The sequence below is a fragment of the Schistocerca nitens genome, chromosome 1 (genome assembly GCF_023898315.1).
Source record: "Schistocerca nitens isolate TAMUIC-IGC-003100 chromosome 1, iqSchNite1.1, whole genome shotgun sequence".
In the NCBI taxonomy this organism is placed as follows: domain Eukaryota; kingdom Metazoa; phylum Arthropoda; class Insecta; order Orthoptera; family Acrididae; genus Schistocerca; species Schistocerca nitens.
In genome coordinates, this window is record NC_064614.1 from 632,111,606 (window position 1) to 632,135,235 (window position 23,630).

Genomic DNA, 23,630 nt, shown 5'->3' on the forward strand with positions numbered 1-23,630 from the left:
GTCAAAAACGACCTACGAAAAGCTCAGATAAATTATTCAGATATTTTGGACAGAAAGGTATTTAAGCAGAAAGTTGACAGATGGGAAGTCAAGTCAGAGAATGAAGCTCCGAAGAAAGCAGGAATAAAATGGGCAGAGGAAAGGAAGAAAGCCCATGCAGAGAAAATGAGAGCTTTGTGGAAAAAAAAGGAAAAAGAATCAAGAAGCTTTGTGTGATCCAACAGGGACTAATCAAACATAATAATAATGATAATAATAATAATAATAATAATAATAATAATAATTTGTGGGCAGCTTTCTCTACTCATGCACATTGTACACAAGATTAAACATCTCATTTTTCATTTTGTTTCCTCCAAATATAAGAAGTTCAGCAGGAATGTTGTAATACCTGGATCTCTGCCGTCTTTTTTCCCCCAGAGTTAAGTGTAACCCATTGATGCTCCAATACTATAGAAGAGAAATAACTTTATAGATACTAATTAGATTTTGGGCATTTGTTTTGACAAAACAAATGGAGATTACTCTTGAAAGCTTGGTTTTTATTCTAATTTGTCTTGACAAGTATATGGGGAGTATTTTATAGAAATCAAACATTACTGAGTCACTTAAAATGAAATAAATCTTGTGATGTTCTGTCTTAACATGATCATTACAAATTCTTAATACCTCAATTACGTATAAAAAATTTGAGCCAGATAAAGGAAGTATTACCAGTAAATATTACACAGCATTTAATTTAATTATTTGTAATTATTTCCAAACTGTAAAAAGACAGAATGTCATTCATGTACTTACTTCTAGAGTTTGCATTTCTATCTCTGGAGGTGTGCACTGCCTATGAAAAAAGTAATACCAACTAACAAACCATTAAATTAAAGTCCACACTGTAGTGGGCAATTTTGTATCGGTGCTTTTAGCACTATCTTTTCTACAAAATTTGTTGATCTTAATCATTTTTAAATGCCGCAAAGGATATTTAAAGGAAAGTAGACTCTGAATACTGAAATCATCCAAACCAATACCGAATGAGTAAAAACATACAACATTACACAATCACATTTAATGTAGTAAGTACATCGTAAATGCTTCTCTAATCTATACACAAAAATATCTAAATTCAAGACAGTAATAAATGTCACGCAGAAAGAGCATATTAGATTCATCTGACAACCTGATATTTTACTAAACATCTAAACAATATACAAAAAGGGTTATTGTTATGCTCAGACTTTGGTTCTGCTTCTCCCTGCACTTCACACTATAAATCTCAGTATGTAAAACAGACTCTAAACACATGTCCATGGTCGGGGTCTCTCTCTCTCTCTCTCTCTCTCTCTCTCTCTCTCTCTCTCACACACACACACACACACACACACTTTACTTTGGGTGGGTGGAGTTTTCCCATTATCAAAATAATACCACCACAGCCACATGAAGTCACATTTTCATAAAAAGTATCCACTATATATTTCAAGTTTCTCACAAGTCTCTCACAACAGGAACTGGCACATAGTAAATAAAGAACAAAATACATATTTTGTAAAAAAGAATGATGTTACATAAAGCCATTGATACACATTTACGATAAATGATTGTACACTCAGAAAACATTTCAATACCTAACATTTTTCAATTATGGAATGCCTGCTTTAAGAATTATACATAAACTACATAACAGAAAAGTAAAAAACTTTGAAATCCACAGATGTTATCAGAATATCAGCTACAAAATAGATTCTATAGCTTATTCAAAACATTCTGCAGCGAGTACGTCTCAAATACAAAGAATTTCACTATTATTTCTGAACATATATGTATCTAAAAATATATCTGAAGGTTTCAAAATTTATTCCAGACACCTTTAAACTCCCATGCAATATTGAAAAAAGTGTGGGGAATTTGTGCCCCCCTGTCTAAATGAGGGTTTGTGACTATTATCAACTGCAATTTACAACTACAGACATTTCACATTGTTGTGTGCAGCATTTTTTCTCGTTACACAATAAATCAGAGAAATAAAGGTGGCAGGAAATTCTTAATAAATAATTCTTAAAAAAAAAAACGATAAGGTAATATTGCATTTGTGACAAAGGGCCTGTACACAATATACAATAAGTCACAGTGCAAAACTAGTACAGTTGTAAAAAAAAAAAACAACAGTATTAAAAGTTAAATACATAAAGTCTCATTTATTTGATGAAATAGAAAAATCTTTCATATTTATTTATTAGAAGAAAGTGTAAGAATTAGTTTTTGTGATCTGAAACATTCACGTATGTGGCAAGTGTGTTTCAAGGCACAGGTCAATATTTTTACAGTTCTTATCAGAGATTTTCCACTGTAACCATTCAATAATTGCATCATCATTCCAATTTAGCTCTCATTATGTTATCAAGGTAAACACACTGGCTTCATATACCAGTTACTGTAAGCATCCAGGAAGAAGTAAGTGAATTGTATACTTTACTAAGGGAGCAGTATTAACAGAAATTAGTACATTGTTTAGCATTCCCGAAAGAAAGAACTGTCAAATGACAACAATTATTTCAAAATTTTTGGAGGAGGGCTGTATTTAACAAAGATAATTTAAAGCATTAATGCTATCTTAAAATATTACTTATAGTCATTAAAAGTGCCAGTTACAGTTTCCAGCAAGATGATGATCAAATGACAAACAGATTTTCTGGTGAAAAAATTTGAAATTAAAGATCAGCACTTCTTGACAGGCATCCTGCCTTATATATGATGGTGTCCATGTCTATAATGAGTTTTCTTTTTCAGCAACTCTGAAAATGTTTGAAAGTTCATCAACCAGTGTCTCATAGCGAAATGCTACTCTTATGTCTGGTACATTGGTCCTTGTTATGTCATTTCCAGCTACACCTTCTTTGGTATAATTGGGCCCCAACCAGTATTGTTTCATCTGAAACAAGAACATATCATTAAATCATACTTCTATTTACTTATTTCATCCAGAAAGAAAATACAGGACTGCACTTGCATTTCTAAATAGTAATTCTTCACATTTATTTTCTTCCCCTGTAACATGTGGAACTTGTTGAAGTCAGTGTTCACACACAAAAAATGTTATTAATCAGCATATTTTTCCATGGGACATTGGATATCAAATAATATTGTAATAACACATACTCGTAGCATGATACTATTCTCAGGTATCTACAGGAGCATTTTTCACTCAATTAGGAATATCCAACATATTTTGTGCATGATTTTTTTTTGCAATCCATGACATTACATTTCTGTCATCAGTTTATGGAATTACATCTTCAATAATGTCTCTGACATGAGAAGCTTGACCTTGATATATTTAGTGTAATGTAACAGATTCAGATAGGTTCCTGAAGATTGCAGTGTGCTGCCAAAATGCATTCTGCCAATCTTATTTGGTACTAAACGTAACAGCTGCAAAGAAAGTTGTCCTAATTTAGTGCAAATGTTAAACAAATATTTCTAATATGCTCATAAATACTTAATATAGGGCACAAAACCAACCAGCCATTGCACAAACTATCATTCTTCAGCACAAATGCTGATCCTGTTTGTCTTCATAAACTTCTGTTACCATTCACAGAACTCTTTACTATACAGAGTGTTACAAAAAGGTATGGCCAAACTTTCAGGAAACATTCCTCACACACAAAGGAAGAAAATATGTTATGTGAACATGTGTCCGGAAATGCTTACTTTCCATGTTAGAGCTCATTTTATTACTTCTCTTCAAATCACATTAATCATGGAATGGAAACACACAGCAACAGAACGTACCAGCATGACTTCAAACACTTTGTTACAGGAAATGTTCAAAATGTCCTCCGTTAGCGAGGATACATGCATCCACCCTCCGTCACATGGAATCCCTGATGTGCTGATGCAGCCCTGGAGAATGACGTATTGTATCACAGCCGTCCACAATACGAGCACGAAGAGTCTCTACATTTGGTACCGGGGTTGCGTAGACAAGAGCTTTCAAATGCCCCCATAAATGAAAGTCAAGAGGATTGAGGTCAGGAGAGTGTGGGGGCCATGGAATTGGTCTGCCTCTACCAATCCATCGGTCACCGAATCTGTTGTTGAGAAGCTTACGAACACTTCGACTGAAATGTGCAGGAGCTCCATCGTGCATGAACCACATGTTGTGTCGTGCATGTTCTAGCAGCACAGGTAGAGTATCCCGTATGAAATCATGATAACGTGCTCCATTGAGCGTAGGTGGAAGAACATGGGGCCCAATCAAGACATCACCAACAATGCCTGCCCAAACGTTCACAGAAAATCTGTGTTGATGACGTGATTGCACAATTGCGTGCGGATTCTTGTCAGCCCACACATGTTGATTGTGAAAATTTACAATTTGATCATGTTGGAATGAAGCCTCATCCGTAAAGAGAACATTTGCACTAAATGAGGATTGACACATTGTTGGATGAACCATTCGCAGAAGTGTACCCGTAGAGGCCAATCAGCTGCAGATAGTGCCTGCACACGCTGTACATGGTACGGAAACAACTGGTTCTCCCGTAGCACTCTCCATACAGTGACGTGGTCAACATTACCTTGTACAGCAGCAGCTTCTCTGAAGCTGACATTAGGGTTATCATCAACTGCGCGAAGAATTGCCTCGTCCATTGCAGGTCTCCTCGTCGTTCTAGGTCTCCCCCAGTCGCGAGTCATAGGCTGGAATGTTCCGTGCTCCCTAAGACGCCGATCAGCTTCGAACGTCTTCCTGTCGGGACACCTTCGTTCTGGAAATCTGTCTCAATACAAACGTGCCGCACCACGGCTATTGCCCCATGCTAATCCATACATCAAATGGGCATCTGCCAACTCCGCATTTGTAAACATTGCACTGACTGCAAAACCACGTTCGTGATGAACAGTAACCTGTTGATGCTACATACTGATGTGCTTGATGCTAGTACTGTAGAGCAATGAGTCGCATGTCAACACAAGCACTGAAGTCAACATTACCTTCCTTCAATTGGGCCAACTGGCGGTGAATTGAGGAAGTACAGTACATACTGACGAAACTAAAATGAGCTCTAACATGGAAATTAAGCGTTTCCGGACACATGTCCACATAACATCTTTTCTTTATTTGTGTGTGAGGAATGTTTCCTGAAAGTTTGGCTGTACCTTTTTGTAACACTCTGTATACAAATTGGTCTATATCCACAGCCAACACAACAATCTTTTGTTGGAAAATTGAAAGTGCATATCTGTGTGTAACTTATCAATAAAGCTCAATTTTCAAATGATGAGAAATAAGGAAGTATTACAGATAAACAATTTAATTGCTACTGCGAAGAGGTTCTTCAACCTTTCCAGAGCAGCAGAATTTTGTAGTTTAAGGGTGTAAAGCGCACACACACACACTGATGCCATTCTGCAAACAGTAATATGAGCAAACTTGCTAATAGGAGAGGGCAGGCATTCTAGCAGGATAACAATAATTTAGATACTCTTCACCTTAATCAAATGACAGTGGAGGGTAAAATCTGACAAAAACATTTTCATATTCAGAGAATGAGCGTAGGGAAGGAAATGCAGGCTTGCTGCATCACTGTTCGAACAAGTTCCTAGTGAAGGTGGTCTGTCATTACCTTCCTCAGACCTGTCATGAGGTGTGGTTTGGTGTGTACCTGTTGTTATGGATGAAGGGAAAGGAAAGGATGAAATCTAATGTCACCATCTGATAGACAGATCACCATGAATGCTGTCTCATTTCCTCACTTCATAAGACATTGATGGAATTAAATCCAGGACATTGGTGCACAGACTGATGATCATGAACTTCACCTCTCCTCCTCCTGCCAGCCAAATACTGGCAATGAAAATTTTCCATCACCAGGATTTGAACAGTCCTATCTCAGAGTCTAAGGGCATCACACATGTGTGTGTTAGCACCATCAACTATGGAGGTGGGTATTCTAGTAAGATGACAACAATTTAATAACTTTTCACCAACGTTTGCACACGTTTGGAAGGTACTTTGCCCTGAATCAAATAACAGCAGAGGGTAAATTTTGATAACAACTTTAGTAAATGACAATTGCTCTGTGGGGATTGAGTCACCACCATCTGGAGACAAGGCCGCGGCGCGAAATTCATAACAGGTCGTGACGTCACTCCGAGCGGGTCACCATGTTGTGTTTCGAAGTGTTTGTTTATCTACACGTTTGTTGGATCAAGTGCTTAAAACTAGTGATTACAGTGTTTACATGTAGTGAAGCTACTGTGAACATGGTTTACAAATTTTTTGTGCCAAGGTGTCATGAGAATTACGGAACTGGACCGAAATTAATGTTTTTTTTCCTTTCTGAAAGATGCGAATATGCGTCGGAAATGGCTTTCAGCGATTCATCGGGACAATTTCCAACCCACTGAGTACACGAAGGTATGTCAAAACTATATACCTAGTGCAATTATTTTTTTCATAGTGGAATATCTTGAATTTTGGATACATTTGACTAAAATTGTGAGCAAAAGTTTGCAGTAAATAGTATTCATTTTCCAGTGGCTTTATTTTGATTCTGAAAATGAAATATAAATTTGTGGATACTGAAGGCAGAGGAATTTAATATTATACACAGTATTAGTGCAGAATTTTTCACGAGAGTGTAAATAATAGTCATCTGGTCCAGAAAGAATGTAGTTTATCACAGTGCATTTTTCACAAATGTACCCTGTTTTATCATGTACATCGCAATATTATTTACATCCTGCACTCTTACATTTTCACTGGCTATTGATAAGTCTTAAGCAATTACATTACCGGTAAAAAAGAATTATAAACTATAGCTTCTGCTATATCGCGATAGATAAAGTTACGTATTTTAACCATACGGAAAAGTACTCTCCTCTTTGCGTGGTATCATTTGCCAAAATCTCGTTTCATTATCTCTGGCACTTTACGAGATACGAGAGGCGTTATGAATATTTCATTCCTGTGCATTGCGATCAGAAGTGAACTTGCTGCAGATGCGAAATTTTTTCAAGATTGGAAGCAGATACTGATCCAAAGTTGTACGAAAATTTCAAAACTCATCTGTGTTTCATACTCAGCAATAGACTGTATAATATGCATCAAAAACAAATTCATAGCGACCCCTATTTTGATGGCAACATTGTCAAATTTGATACTCATATGTGAAATACCACAATAGTTACGACCATTATCGAAATGATTGGCACTTCACCATGAAGCTGCCATATAAAGTTAAAAGTATTTCAGAAATCAATTATTCTTTGTGGAACAGATTCTTAAAACCATTGGACAAAGATTTGCAGGCCGTGCGTCTCGATTCTTTCAGCGCAGCACCAAGTCAACCCTGGCCCGCTTTGCGTGACGTCACAAGAGCGCGCTGTGGCCTTCTCTTTAGGTGGCAGTGATTGAGTACCATGTGTCAAGAAGAAAGAGTGTCAAATAACTCTGTGGGGTAACTGTAATCAATCAATGAAAATAGGTTGTAGGCAATACTGTGCATCAAGTGTGTTCTACAGATTTAAAACAGTTGTTGCAAAAATAAAATGAATACATTTTGAAATAAATTCAACACATTTGCCTTATAACAACGCACAACATTAAAACTGAATATTACCAACCTATCCTACACAATAAATTGACTCAAACCAACTCCACAAACCCACTACAAGGCTTCAGTTCAGATCCACAACTGGATGACATTTGTCTACTTCACTTACATAAAGAGCCACCTTAAAATTACAGAGTGTTTAACAAATAATACTAGAGAAGGAAAGTTGCTACTCACCATGTAGCGGAGATGCTGAGTCGCGATAGGCACAACAAAAAGATTCACACAAATATAGCTTTCGGCCATTTACAATCTTTTTGTTGTGCCTATCGCGACTCAGCATCTCCGCTATATGGTGAGTAGCAACTTTCCTTCTCTGGTATTGTTACATTTCATCCTGGATTTTCCATTGTTTGATTTAATAAATAATACTATTTTTCGCAACATTAATGAAGTTCTGTAAATGATAAACTACAGAGATTATCCTCTTGCAGTTAAAGTAATCTTACTGAGACTTTGTTTTTGTAAACAATAAATTATTATATGAAATGCTTTAGTATCAGTGTCTTCATACCACCTGTTAGAGGTAGTTTATACATGTAGCACATGCTAGGGACCTCGCACTGTCAGGGGCACAGCCTAGTTTTTCAGATGAAAATTAACTGGTTGGAGTTATGAATTGAAAGTAGACTGCTAGCCACTAAAATTGGAACACCAGTAAGGCTAGCCCATTTTAAAATTGTGTTTTATTGTGCACATACAGTACAGTATGGAGAATATATGATTAAATTTGTAGGTGATTTAGAGGCATTAAGAGTGCGAAATTTGCTGCCTCCATGACTAAGTGGTTGGTTATGCCTGACTAATATGCAGAGGATCTGGCTTCAGTTCCCAGTACTACCAGGAATTTTTCCTTCATGAGAGGCCTGGTTCAGGGTGCTTTCAGCCTCAGGATGCCAACTGAAAAGCTACTTGAATAACCAGTAATAGTTCGAAAGTCTGTGCAGTTGACTCCACGCCCATCCATACCACATCTGAATGTTGCCATTGACATCACCATCCACACTTTCACTCAGCAAACCACTGTTAAGTGCATGGCAGAGGGTACATATTATTGTACTGGGTTAGGGCTTGTTTCCATTCCATTCATGTATGGATTGTGGGAAGAATGACATCCATATGCTGCTGTAGGTAACATTTATGAATGTGTATGTTATTAAATTTATGGCAATTCCTGATGAATGTGGCAACTTCTCTATGCTCCATTACTGCATTACAAAATTGAGAAGCTAACCTACATCCTACAACAATTCACACACCTATACCAGTCATCACATGATGTTCAGAGAGGCAAACTGTGTGAACTGGGTCGGATGACTCTAATACACCAATGTGGGTAAGTAATTCATTAATTTTACTTCTTAGCCCTCATATATTTTGATGCATTAAAGATAGTTGACATTTCACATTGTCTGAGATAAAACTGGGTGGAAATAAAATTTCTGCTGATTTGTGAAAATTTTTAAGCAACAGCTGTGTTTGCTGATCCGATGTGCCAGAATTATGCTGTTTAGGTTCTTTTTCAAACTGAAGGTTCATTTCAATCTCGACATCTCTTAGAACTTTATTTCTTTCTGTCCTACCTATGCTAAAGAAGGTGCTACTCCAGCACCTGTAACCACTGGCATTTTACCACTCATGGCATTGCCTTCCCCCTTAAATTTCTCCTATTAGCCCAGCCAGTTTATCATTCCCTATCCTGTTGAGGTGCAGGCCATGCCTAGTATAATCCCACCTACAGAGAAAATCAACAGAAACCACACCAATATGTGACCCCACACCCGACCCAAGCAGTAGTAACTCATACTCTGTCTATTCTCCCACCAAAACATATCATTCTTATGTTCTACAGAGATGATTTGGACTCAACTTGGCCACTTTGCACACTAAACTAATCTATTACAACAATATTTAAATAAAGAAAATTTTAAGCATTCAATCACACTGAGACCATTTACATCAAATGTAAATAATAGTTTGCTCATACATAAATAAGCTAGTATTTTTGCACCAGTGCACTCATGTTAAATCCCAACAAAAACTATTGCTAAATATTGTTGGAACAATTATTTATGTCTTCTCGACAGAAGCATCTTTTGGTTTTCTTTTCAATGCAATTGACCACTTAAATTACTGCAGTTTCTAACATCAATTGTAATCAATGTTTAATTAATGCTATTGGCAAAATAGTAGCAAATCCCTTAAATAACTATACAAGAATGACAACATGTGAGGTCCAGAATGAGATTTTCACTCTGCAGCAGAGTGTGCGCTGATATGAAACTTCCTGGCAGATTAAAACTGTGTGCCCGACCGAGACTCGAACTCGGGACCTTTGCCTTTCGCGGGCAAATGCTCTACCATCTGAGCTACCGAAGTACGACTCATGCCCGGTACTCAAAGCTTTACTTCTGCCAGTATCTCGTCTCCTACCTTCCAAACTTTACAGAAGCTCTCCTGCGAACCTTGCAGAACTAGCACTCCTGAAATAAAGGATACTGCGGAGACATGGCTTAGCCACAGCCTGGGGGATGTTTCCAGAATGAGATTTTCACTCTGCAGAGATACTGGCAGAAGTAATGTTGTGAGTACTGGGCGTGAGTCGTGCTTCGGTAGCTCAGATGGTAGAGCATTTGCCCGCGAAAGGTAAAGGTCCCGAGTTCGAGTCTCGGTCGGGCACACAGTTTTAATCTGCCAGGAAGTTTCAACATGTGAGGTATTCACGATGCATGCAGTTGTTGTATTATTGTGGAGAATATGTTGTTTTGACAGTCATTTACATAATGGAAAAGATACAGATATGTAATAAATCCGTAAATAAATTAGAAACATGCGAGTGGCTTTCTGGGATGATAGCTATAGTGGAATGCTATCATCCGAGATATTGTTTGTTGAAATCACATGAAACTTTTAAAATCTGTTAATTCTAAAGTTAATTTTGAAAATATGTAGTTACTGTAAAGTATTAATTTTTTTAAAAAAATATTATTGTTTCGTTGCATGTGCCTCACTTATCTGAGATTGCTGATGTATTCAGATTTTCTTTATTATTTGACTGATTTATTATGGAATTTCTAAGAGCTGTAAGTAGCCACACTGACACACTGCCATTTCTGGTACACTGCCTGTTGTCCTAAGCAAGAAATGTCAAGCTTCACTTTTCTGCCAGACAGTGTATATTAACCTCAAATATGGATCCTCCCAAGGAATATTACTTGTTTACCAAATCTATCTAAAAATTATCATAATGCTCCAAGTGCACAAAAGTACCACAAACTTCACTTTGCTCTTCCAGCCACTATTCTTAACAGTCATTCTAATACATTCTTGTTAAGTCTGCCACAGAAGTCAAATTATCCAAGACATCCAAAATCCAAGAGATCTTTTAGAGATTCAAGATACTAAAATCAGCTGGAGTCTTTCTGCAGTAATTTGTTGTAGAATGATTTTTATGTTTTACCTTGTGTGGGAAACCACTCATCAGTACAGAGTTCCTTGCTAGCTCACACATGTCACATGAGCTTAACTTCCACACCTGTGCTGCTATGCTGTACTCTTCCATCAATGGTTCCTGAAAGCAGGTAAAAATAATTTGAGCACACAATGGACAATGGAAGAGAGGTGGAGAGGAGCAGGGTGAGGAGGGGGGGGGGGAGTGGAAGGTGTGAGGTGAGCAAGAAGTGTGATGATAGGGAAGGGGAAAGGGGGGAAGGGGCGGAGAGGGAGAGGGATGGGGGGAGAGGGAGAGAGAGAGGGGCAGAGGGAGGGGGGAGAGGGAGGGGGGAGAGGGAGGGGGGAGAGGGAGGGGGAGCAGTATTTTCGTTGAAAAACAAGATCAAATAATAAAAGGGCGGAGGGGGGGGGGGGGGGGGGAGAGAGGACTTACTTTCTGTTTTTGGGAAGTGATTTACAGACAGCATGTAAAATCTAAATCTGAAGGGCATCCACCAACCCACTCTCTTAAGCATAAATGAGATCCATCACACAAAATGTAGATCTGGATGGCTGCTCTTGCTGACTAAGAGCTTAGGGCCTCAACCACTCTACCAACTCACTCTGATAAGGTCAAATGGAATCTATCAAATAAAAACTTACAGGGAAGTTAATCAACTACGTAAGACTTGAGAACTTAATTTGAACCTTAGTTGAGTGTGTTTCTGAACCTCATGTTACTCCAACTTCGGACAAAACAGTACACAATACATTCTGGGACCTCACAATTGAACCCGAATGTAACTTCATCTGAGTGACGTTTTTAAGAGTTCCTGAAAGCTATACATAATCTATTTTATCATGGACTAGTGACCCACCTTTGATTTGCACAGGCAGCACTGAATATCTGCATCCAGACAACTTGTCTGGTGTAGCAGTAAAGTTGTTTACCACACACTGTTTAGAATTATGATTAACATTTCATAAAAATAAAATGATTTATGCTGCACATAGCACTTGACAGTGTACTGTAGCACTAAAGTCATGAGCTGCTGACCGGTAGAGCTCAGTGTTTTGGATAGCCCTAGGGCTAGGGACCATCTGTATACTCAACGGAAGGATCATCTTAGTGTCAATAAACTACATTACAGGGACGAAGTATGGCTATTACACACTTCCTCCTGCTTAGCCAAATGGAGCAAATCAGTTGCTTCTTCTTGCATTTGGTCTATTGTGGGCCTTAAGGAGCTTATGGTGGTATCATTAGTTAACAGGCAGTTCTTTAGAAAACCCCAAAAGAAAAAGTATTTCTAATAATTTTTTGTACAAAAACTGAGCCTCAGATTCTAAGAACATTATGCACAGAAAATGGCTGAAATTTGTACAATATATTTCTAAGATGCTGATTTTGAACAGCCTTGAAAAATTTCTTGCTTTCTTAATCCCTTTCCAAGATACAGAGGTCAAAGTTACCCTGCTTGTACATGTGAAATATGCATGTAAAATGTATGAGGCAAAACCACAGTTTATAAAGTGACATAGCACAGTAAAATGTGCTGTCAAGCGTCTCCGTAATCATCAGAAGGGTTCTGGGAACCCTATGCTGTAGTCCTGAAGTGCACACAAAATTTTGTGTATGTAAAATCTGGTCTGAGGTGTAAAATTTGTTTTGCATTACTTTAGTTTCACACAAATAAACAATCGAAATTTTACTGTCCCATAAAGTTCTTTTCACATGATTGACATGCCATAATGTGGTGGGGGAAAGAAGGGAACCAGCAGGATAATGACCCAATCACAGCACAAAAAAGGTGAATATACTCAAGTTTAAAAGACTCTGAAAAATTGGGATACCACCTGTCTCATTCTTTCCTCAGCACCTTTAAAAAATTTTCCCAAAAGTCTAATATGTGAACATATTCACACTTTTTATGCTGATAGAGAAGGAGACAGTGGCAGTGTGAGAGAAAGAGGACAAAGGCAGTGGAAGATAGTTCACAGTGACAAAACAGTCGTAGAAAGGAGAGCAGGAGACAGTGCCAATGGAAGAGAAATAAAGATAAGGAGAAAGTGGAAGTGGATGAGAGCCAGTGATAATGAGAGACAGAGTCTGTAATACTGACAATGAGGAAGAGAGAGACAGTGACAGTGAGATGAGACAGCAGCAGTGCGAAGGAGTGAATGAGGTGGTACAAGTAGTGTGAGGGGGGGGGGGGGGGGAAGTAGACAGTAGTAGCAGAACAGAATGATGGGAGACTGTAGCTGTGAGACAGGAAACAGTAACAGTTAAAAAAATAGAGACACTAAGAGATAATGACAATGAGTTGGGCTGAATGAGTAAGTGAGAATGGGCAAGTGGAAGTGGATGGGCATTATGAGTGACTTACAGTGGTGACGCTGAGGGGATTAGATTAGGAAGTGAGACACTTAAAGTAGTAAAGGAGTTTTGCTATTTAGGGAGTAAAATAACTGATGATGGTCGAAGCAGAGAGGATATAAAATGTAGACTGGCAATGGCAAGGAAATCGTTTCTGAAGAAGAGAAATTTGTTAACATCTAGTATAGATCTAAGTGTCAGGAAGTCGTTTCTGAAAGTATTTGTATGGAGTGTAGCCATGTATGGAAGTGAAACATGGACGATAACCAGTTTGGACAAGAAGAGAATAGAAGCTTTCGAAATGTGGTGCTACAGAAGAATGCTGAAGATAAGGTGGGTAGATCACGTAACTAATGAGGAGGTATTGAATAGGATTGGGGAGAAGAGAAGTTTGTGGCACAACTTGACTAGAAGAAGGGATCGGTTGGTAGGACATGTTTTGAGGCATCAAGGGATCACAAATTTAGCATTGGAGGGCAGCGTGGAGGGTAAAAATCGTAGAGGGAGACCAAGAGATGAATACACTAAGCAGATTCAGAAGGATGTAGGTTGCAGTAGGTACTGGGAGATGAAGAAGCTTGCACAGGATAGAGTAGCATGGAGAGCTGCATCAAACCAGTCTCAGGACTGAAGACTACAACAACAACAACAGTGATGAACTACTGGGTGTGAGCAGGTGTTACACTCAGGGGACCTTGTGATTTCAGAGGTGAGTTGCATGTTAAAAAGAGTGTGAATATGTTTGTAAACCAAAATTTTTGGAAAATTTTCAAAGGTGCTGAGGAAAGTGGGATGAGGCAGCTGGTACCCTACTTTTCAGACAAAGTCTTTCAGACAGGATCATATTTGCCTTTTGTGCTTTGATAGGAGCATTTTTCCACTGGTAAGCTATATACACGAATCTTCCTCATTAATCAGTCCATCTATCAGTCAAAAACAAATAAGAATCTCTACAGTAGTTTCCGAGATCAGCCCTACGTCATTTGTTTTAATGCTCGGCTTTTTAAGCCACATCAATGACTTTGAATGTAACAACATCATAACATATCACTTCAAAACAAATAGAGTCCTGTATTTACAAATGTAAGTAAATATTTTCTTTCAAAAATATCTATTCATTTAAATGTATGTGAAGCTACAAAGAGAGGATTAACAGAAACTATTCAGTATGGTACAAAAGGGGGGGGGGGGGGATCCATGTCCATTTCCATTTCAATGTCTAAGATTTTAATGCCCCCCCCCCTTTCCAAAATTAATTATCTAGTGGGTGATGAGCTCTTGTTTAAAAAAAAAAAAAAAAAACTTAATTTGGTTTCTACCACAAGGGCCTTTCTACACTGTAGAAGAGTTTCTGAACCATAAAGCATTCTATCCATGTACCTGTAACACTCAGATACACATGTGATTTATGTTGAGGGAATATTGTCTCAGTCCAAGAGTTCATCCACAAGTGCTGCTTCATGCGGTCACAGGCTGTCGTCTAAAAAAAATGGAATCAGGGCTGAATGCATCCCTGAAGAGATACACATTGGGAAGAAGTACAATGTAACAATAATGTTCACTTGTTGAATGTACTGTGTTCAAAGATTTGGAGGTCAGTACATACATGCAACATTATGCTTTGCCACACCCATAACACCTGGGCCACAAAACAATCGTGTTTGACACTGTTTCTGGCAGCATTATATATTCCTATGTCTTGCCATATGAGGGTACATTCAAAATCACTACTCAAGACCGAATCTGTTCTAACCCGAGAAGAGCATACAATTTGATTCCTCAGTGGTCCAGTCCATGTACTGTTAGCAACATCAGAAACAATGCCACCTATGTGTAGGTGTCAAAGGGACACAACAAACTGGTTGTAGGGAAGAGAGAAGAGAGACCACCTCCATGCAGTTGCTATGCCACTGTGGGGTGTGAGACTGTGTGCCTTGCAGTCCTGTTAAATGTGGTTGGAAGTCACATGTTGTTTGATGTGGGTCCCTTCTCAGATGTTGCACAACTTAGCAGTCATCTGCTGCTGTAGTTCATCATAGTCTACCACCTTCTCTTCTTAAGGCAGCAGTTCCTGTAGTTCAAAATGCTCTTCAAGCACGTAAAATAACGCTGTGAGCAATACCAAAGTCCAGGGCACATTCATCATACTTCATCCTCCTTCCAATTTCTCAGTGATTCTTCCCTGTGTGTAGTCATCCAGATATTGTCTCTGGGCAACACTTTAATGAAGAATACCACTATGGTGTGCTGTAACTGCTCATTGATCAACACTCCCCCCCCCCTTTTTTTTCCCCCAACTGTCGTGTGTTGCACGGGCGGCCCCATTTGGCACTATAGTCACACTGACTTCACGCCAAGTGACATTCAGCTTTCTACGCCTGACTAAGAGATCTCGGGTAACATGCTACCACACTTCATTCATTTCCATTGAGTTGTTAATATGTTGTGTTACTTTATCTATCGTGTCCTTAAGTTCTGCAGAGCAGCATACCACAGAATGTAACCACAATGAACTAATGAACTTTTATGAAATGATAATTAAATAGACACCCTAGCTGCAAACAGGCGTTGATGTACTTCATTGGGGACATGTTGAAAATGTGTGCCCCGACCGGGACTCGAACCCGGGATCTCCTGCTTACGTGGCAGACGCTCTAACCATCTGAGCCACCGCGGGCACAGAGGATAGTGCGTCTGCAGGGACTTATCCCTTGCACGCTCCCCGTGAGGTCCACATTCCCAACATGTCCACACCACTACATTTTTAGTGCGCCTAATAGAATGACGCCTAATAGAATGGCTTCCCGGCCATTGACCTTCTTGTGTGAACGCACACGCTATGCCCGAACTCGTACGGGACTTGGTAGATTAATCTGCCACGAGTAATGAGTATGATGGGCAAACATCTATTAGGCGCACTACGAATGTAGTGGTGTGGACATGTTGGGAATGTGGACCTCACGGGGAGCGTGCAAGGGATAAGTCCCTGCAGACGCACTATCCTCTGTGCCCGCAGTGGCTCAGATGGTTAGAGCGTCTGCCATGTAAGCAGGAGATCCCGGGTTCGAGTCCCGGTCGGGACACACATTTTCAACATGTCCCCAATGAAGTACATCAATGCCTGTTTGCAGCTAGGGTGTCTATTTAATTATCATTTCATTTCTAGCAAAGCTGCATGGTCATCCATGGTAACTGTTCTTTCGGGAACAGATACTACCGTCATATATAATGAACTTTTAAACACAGCTCTCCTGCAGTATATTCACAACATGAATCACCTCAATATGTAATAAATAAATAGACAGATAGATAGATAGATAAGTAAAAAAAATAAGATTGAGTAATCATACTGCAGAAGTATAGGACAAAAGCTAGAGTTTACACATATAGTTACGGAATAGATGCAACATCTACTTCTAGTGTAAGTGGCAAGAGTATGAAGTACATATGCGTAGATATTTGTACAATTGTACTTTTGTTTGTTGTTCGTTTTGTTTTAGGGTGTAAAAAACAACTAGTGCCATATGAGCCCATGTCGGAACTGCAGAACACACAGACAGAAAAGCAGTTAACAGCGACTACACATTAAGCACAATCAACGGAAGGAAAAAAACAGCTAAAACAAGGACTTTAAGAAAGATCCATTAAATATGTCATAGAGACAATACAGGTCCTGAGCTAAAGATTAAATGTCCTTTCTCTATCGCTACAGTGAATAAAAAGTAAAATTCCATCCACAGCCAGTGTGTCCTTGGCTAAAACAACCAACAACTCAGACGGCAAAGATAAATGAGAACGTAAGTGCTTTTTTAAAAAAAAAGAGCATTCCATCAGGAAATGGTGAACTGTCACAGGTTGAGGACAACAAGCGCAAAGAGGTGATCACCACTTAACAAATGGTGATGGCTGAAAATACAGTGCCCAATACACAACCTAGCTAAAATGATCTCGAAGCGAGAGGGCTGATAAGAGGTTGGTCACACTGCTGGGAGAGGTTTAATTCCCTGGGGCTTGTTCCCATGAATACAAGACCAGTGGTGACACCATTTGCTGACAAACAGCAACACAGAGATCATCAGAGGAAATGGAAGAGATAGGGGGCCGATGTAGGAGGTCTGCAGCCTTGGCAGCAGTGTCAGTGCCCTCATTTCCCATCAGACCAACATGACCAGGGATCCACATAAACATCACAGTGGATCCATCAAGAGTAGCAAGTGAAAGCTTTCCTGAATCTGTTGCACCACGGGATGGACGGTGTACACCACACAGAGGCACTGAAAGATCCAAATGACACAATTGAAAAGCCTATGTCACTGGTTGTGCAGCGTGGCCTGATACAGGGCGAAGAGCTTTCCTGTAAATGCTGAGCAGTGTTCCAGAAGCTGATACTGAAAATCATTGGTGCCAATGATGAAACCACATCAGACACCATGGTCAGTCAGAGAGCCATCAGTGTACACAAAGGTACTATTGCAAAGTTCCGTGTGAATGTCAAGAAACTTACGGCAATAGATTGAGTCTGGAGTAGTGTCCATAGGAAGCGAATGCAGTCCAAGGTGAATGTGGTCCACCGCACAATGCCAAGATGGTGAAGGGTTCACATCCATTAGGAAAATGGCAGATAGTGTGAAGTTAAGCTGCTGGAGCAGTAGCTGAAAGTGAGCTGCAGGAGGTAACAGAGAAGAAGGATGCACCCTATACTAGCAGTCAAAGGAGTCATTGAAAAAGGAGGCATAGTATGTGTGGCCAGGCACAGCAGACAAATGGCATGGGTATCTGCTGAGGAGCATATCATGTTGGTATGACAGTAATAGTTCGGCAGCCTCTGCACAGACTTCCAATCGGGCTAGTGTAAAAGGCACCAGTGGCCAAACCCATGCCATGATGGTGAATTGTATCGAGGCAACATAAGATGGAAAGATGTGCAGATGCATAAATGTAACATACAGAGTCTAGTTTTGAATGGACAAGAGATCAGTACAAATGGAAAAGGGTGACCTAATCTCCTCCCCAGGAAGTACCATTGAGGACACACAGGACATTGACGGACTGGGCATTGTGGGTGGCTAGGTAAGACATGAGGGAGGACCAAGGACATTTCCTACTAAGCATGAGCCCAAGGAATTTTGCAGTTTCAATGAACGGAAGAGCAACAGGTGCAAGATGTAAAGATGGTGGAAGATACCCAGTGTGCCATCAGAAATTCATACGAATGGTTTTGTCAGTGGAAGAGCGAAAGCCATTGTCGATGATGCACCACGAGTAAAGATGATGAAGACTATGCTGAAGATGCAGCTCAAAGAGAAAGTCTGTGGAGAACTGCAATTGATCGCAAAATCATTGACAAAAAGGGAGCCAGATATGTCCGGCAGGAGACAGAACATAATAAGGTTTATGATGATAGTGAAGAGGATGATGCACAGGACAGAACTCTGAGGCATAGCATTTTCCTGAATAAAGATGTCTGATAAGGCAATACCCAGACATACCTTGAAAACTCTGCCATTTAAAAATTCCCAAAGGAAACAGGGCAGGCAACCTCAATAGTCCCATGTGTAGATAGTACAGGGGATACCAGTTCTCCAGCATGTGACGTAGGCTTTCTCTAAATCAAAAAACATGGTCACAGTCTCGTATTTCCACAAAACCCCCATTCATAACAAGGGTTGACAACGTGATGAGATGGCCAGCTGCAGAATGGTATGCTCAAAATCCACATTGTGCAGTGGTTAGTAAATTGTGAGAATCAAGCCTCCATACCAGGCAGGCATGAGTCATATGTTCCATCATCTTGCAAATACATATGGTGAGAGAAATGGGGTGGTAGCTAAAAGGAAGGTGTTTATCCTTACCAGATTAGGTATGGGTACAACAGTGGCTCATCTTTATGTGAACACTGTTCAGCCCTGGGAGGAGGACTGGGAGGAAGCGAGAGCATGGTCTAGCTTCCTCATAGTAAAAATTGCATTGAAGCACTCTTGATTCTGAGAAGACCAGGGTATTACCTGAGCCGCCTCCACTCATTTCCAATGGAGGATGGTAGGGTGATAGTGGGTGGGGCTCAAAATCTTTGCAAAATAGTGGCCCAAGGTGTTGGAGATAGCAATAGGCTACACTATGACATAATCTGCTATGGTCAGCCTGAAAATTTGGGAATGGACATTGGTGGAAATGGAATAGTTAAAATAACAACTAGTAAATGAAATCCAGCTAGCTTTTCTGCTATCTTGAAGAATGCAATGAGACTGTGCGCACAACTGTTTATGAAGAATACAGCTTTCCACTGTAGGATGATTCCATGTATGAATTGTATCACACCATGCCTCAGTCCACAAAGGGGCTGGGACATAGCATTGTAAAGAGGAAGTGCAAGGGATGGAACATTCTGCAGTGGTAATGATAACATTTGTGAGATATTCCACCTGGTCATCATAACTGGGGAAATCTTGTTCCTTGAAGGTTGGGAGTAAAGCCTCCAGTTGGCTTTAGAAAGCCGACATTTGGTTGTGCATGGAAGTGGGGTAGGAGTCAGCAAACGAATAGCACACGGAATATGTTCACTGAAGTACGTGTCAGAGAGAATGGACCACTCTAGACTTCAGGCAAGCTGGGCAGTGCAGAAGGAGAGGTCCGAATAGGAATAGGGGTATGTGGAGTCTGAAAGGAACATGATCTGTATTAAGACAAATTAGGTTAAGTTAACCTCAGGGCACACCTCTGACAGGTTCTGGGAGAGCCCCAAAGGGGATGGTGCACATTAAAGTCACTGAGCAGCAAAAAGGGGTGAGGGAGTTGTAAATGGTACAAAGGGAAAAGGTGAAGTGAGGAAGGAAAATGTGGACTGGAACAGTCTGAAGGTGGGTAGTAAGGAAGATGGTTTGACTACAAATGTCATACCAGATGAGCAACGCGATTTCCCCATTAGATGGAATGCCATCCTCAGGAGGAAGGTCAAAGAGGAGCAGAAAGAAATGTGAGGGGTCAAAGCAGTCATAAAGATGCAATTTTGTTTCTTGGAAGCAGAGATGCTGCAATTCCAAGAGCAGCTGTAATTCCTTCTCCTTTGCTAATTCGGAGATCCTCTTCAATGATGTTGCCACGTGGTACCCTCATCCGGCTGACTGTTTTTCTGCCTTGGACTCCACAGACCAACAGAGGGAGAATGCTGAGCCTCTTTAGATAGTGTGGAGCAGTATCTCCCAGTGTCTGTGCCCTATAGCAGATAGTCTTCGGAGACTGGCACTTAGGAGCTGCTGACGTGATGCCCCTTCATTTTTCCTTCCTCCGCTTTCCTCATCATGACTCTCCTCCAATGAAACATTTGCCGAGTTAGATCCCACAGACAAATGCACTGCAAGTAGGATTATGGAGAAGGAAAAAAAAGTGTAGAAGAATAACTGTCACAGTAAGTTTAAAGAAGGGACAAAAATGGGTTCTATTTTCACAGTGCCTGGAACACCCACACATACCGCACCAGGAGGACCAATGAAACAACATACATCTATGAAATCCAATTTTACATTTTTATTAGCATCAAATGAAAGGAGAGAGCTTTTTCTTGCTCACTGCTTAGAAACCATATACAGTTCACTTTCAGTGCTGTGAAAATAATGGAAAAACCTGGACATATCAACCAGACGGGAAGCACCAGTTGGTCCCATTAACTGTATCAAAGAGACAAGGGTCAATAGATACAACTACTTCACACACACACACACACACACACACACACACACACCTGCGTGTGCGCGCCGGACGGAGAGAGGTGATGGAGGGAAGGCACTGACAGGGAGTGGGGGTGGGGGTGGGGTACTGAGAGGAAGGTATGGAGGGGGAAGGTGTGAGCTGGGGAAAGGGGGAGATGGAGGGTTAGAGGGAGAGGGAGGGGAAGAGTGATAGGGGAATAAGTAGCTGCAGTAGGTTTTAACTTGATCATTAAAAGAAATACTGATTCCCAATCACAATCTCATTCCTTTATCTTACCTTGGTGAAATGAAACTGCAGGGGGTCATCAGTGGATAGGCTTACACATAATCCACGTGCCAAGTATTCAGGCAACGGATTTCGATGGTAGTTGAGAAAAAGTGAATTGTTGCTCAGAGGTGACATGGCTATTCCAATTTGTGCTAAGTAGTACAAATACTGGAGCACTGGAACCTGGTAAAAAAAAATCAATAATTACAAATAAGTACATCACAAAGTAGAGAGGCAGGTTTGACTCACTCACAGATTAAGCCAGTTATTAATAGTGAAATCACTACACCAATAAAGACTTTTGGAGCATTTATTGTCAGGATGCCTCAACGTAACAACTTGTTGAGTCACTATAATGATTACTGATCATGGTTCACTATTTTTGGTGAGGGTATTGAATATTACACATTTCTCTTAATGGAATGTTGAAATCACAAAGAGAGTGAGTGAGAAAGAGAGAGAGAGAGAGAGAGAGAGAGAGAGAGAGAGAGAGGCTGGCCAGTATTTATTAAAAGTTATAAGGCCCTTTCCCATGTTACTAATAGAAAAAAAAATCACTGCATTCTCAGCTTTTGCCATAACTGTATTCAATGTTTGTTTGTGTCATCAAAAACAACACATTACAAAAGCAACATAAATATTGACTCCAATCATAGTAACTTGTAAATGGAGTACCTCACTGAAAATCCGCTGATACATGTATGATATCACTTGCTAGATAGCAGAGAGTTTGGGCAGAGGCACGTTCATTCAGCTCAAATGCTTCTTTGATTTTACCTATGTATGGTTTGAGGTGCTTCCAGTTACAAATAACAGATATCTCTACAACAGATACAAGGCAGCAACATATGAGGATCAGTCAGATTCAGGCAGTCAGATTCATTGCCATGCAGCTGCTCAGGACTGTAACCAGTAGTGACCATAGCCAGTAAAGCCCACCCGGCTAGCCACGCAGTCTAACGCGGTGCTTCCCAAGCAGAAATGCATGCCGGTCTCTGACATGAATCCACCCAGTGGATTAGTGTCAAGGTCTGGTGTGCCGGTCAGCCTGTGGATGGTTTTTAAGGTGGTTTTCCACCTACCTCGGCGAATGCAGGCTGGTTTCCCTTATTCTGCCTCAGGTACAATATGTCAGTGATTACTGCGTGAACACCATCTCCATGTACACGTACACCGTCATTGCTCTACCATGCAAACATTTGGGGTTTCACTCATCTGGTGGGGGTCCACTGGGGGCTGAACCACACAATAACCCTGGGTTCGGTGTGGGGTGGTAGAGAGATGGGTGGGCTGCTGTGGCCTGTTGTGTTGTGAACCACTGAGGGCTACAGCAGGATGAAGCCTTTGCATCATTTCTGGGGCCCCGGTTTAACACACAAAACACAATAACCAGTAAACTTTTGTTTCCATCATAATGCTCTAACTTGATTGATATCACCACAACATTGCAATTCACCAACTATTACATGCAGTAAGTTTTATAAGGGCAGAAATATTGTCATACATGGATCCTCAAGTATCTAATTGGTAAATTTATAAGAATTATCTTGCAACTATGAGCAGAAAAGATCCTGATGTAATAATTTGCTGGAATAAACACACTTCTTACTGATGAACAGAGACAAATAATGCCTAACCACACACAAAAGTGAAACATGAACTCTACATTGTACATGGTAGTGTACTTCCTATGAATGAAACATTTTAATCTCTAGTAGTATTGCTGAAAATTTCTAGCAACAGATGAAGTCAATGCAAAAAGCAGTAAAGTAATGGTGAGCTTTTAAATTTTTACTATCAATTCTTGTAGCACAAATTAATACAATTTGCTCAACAGGTTTTACCTATAAAGAGACTGAGAAATGATTCTGATGTCCTTAAAAAAATATTGGATTGAATGTTATTCAACTCATTCTCTAGGCATTCATCTTTTTGGTCTCAAAAGAGAATCATGGTTGAAATTCCCACATTTCTTGAGCAACTGCACTTAATGAAACAACACATATTACAGTTTTAAAAGTACTCCCTCTAAACAAGTGTATATTTGTAAAAGCCCAAATGCCTTTCTTATGTTTTGCCACATCATTGTTGTTGACTCCTAGAAGTAGTCAAATCTGAGGAAATAACACAGTGAGGAGTAACAATTTTACTTCATTTCAGGCCGACAAAGGGCCACATTAGGTTAACCATATATTTCTCTTTTCCTTCATCCTTCTCCAAAACTCTTTCAT

General features: G+C 40.0%; 1 protein-coding gene and 1 non-coding gene across 5 annotated transcripts in view; both read right to left on the bottom strand.

Moving 5' to 3' along the window:
* Positions 1-521: 521 nt before the first annotated feature.
* LOC126257893 (AMP deaminase 2) overlaps positions 522-23,630 on the bottom strand; it is a 470,969-nt gene continuing 447,860 nt past the window's right edge. For all 4 annotated transcript variants that reach the window (XM_049955599.1, XM_049955600.1, XM_049955601.1 and 1 more), the window contains 3 exons: positions 21,409-21,582; positions 11,077-11,187; positions 522-2,926 (listed from right to left, as the gene is read on the bottom strand). In XM_049955599.1, coding sequence (XP_049811556.1) covers positions 2,762-2,926; positions 11,077-11,187; positions 21,409-21,582 — 450 coding nt within the window. In that variant the 3' untranslated portion in view covers positions 522-2,761. The remainder of the gene's footprint in view (positions 2,927-11,076; positions 11,188-21,408; positions 21,583-23,630) is intronic.
* Trnat-cgu (transfer RNA threonine (anticodon CGU)) lies at positions 16,029-16,103 on the bottom strand. The gene has a single exon. It is a non-coding gene; the product is annotated as a tRNA-Thr (tRNA).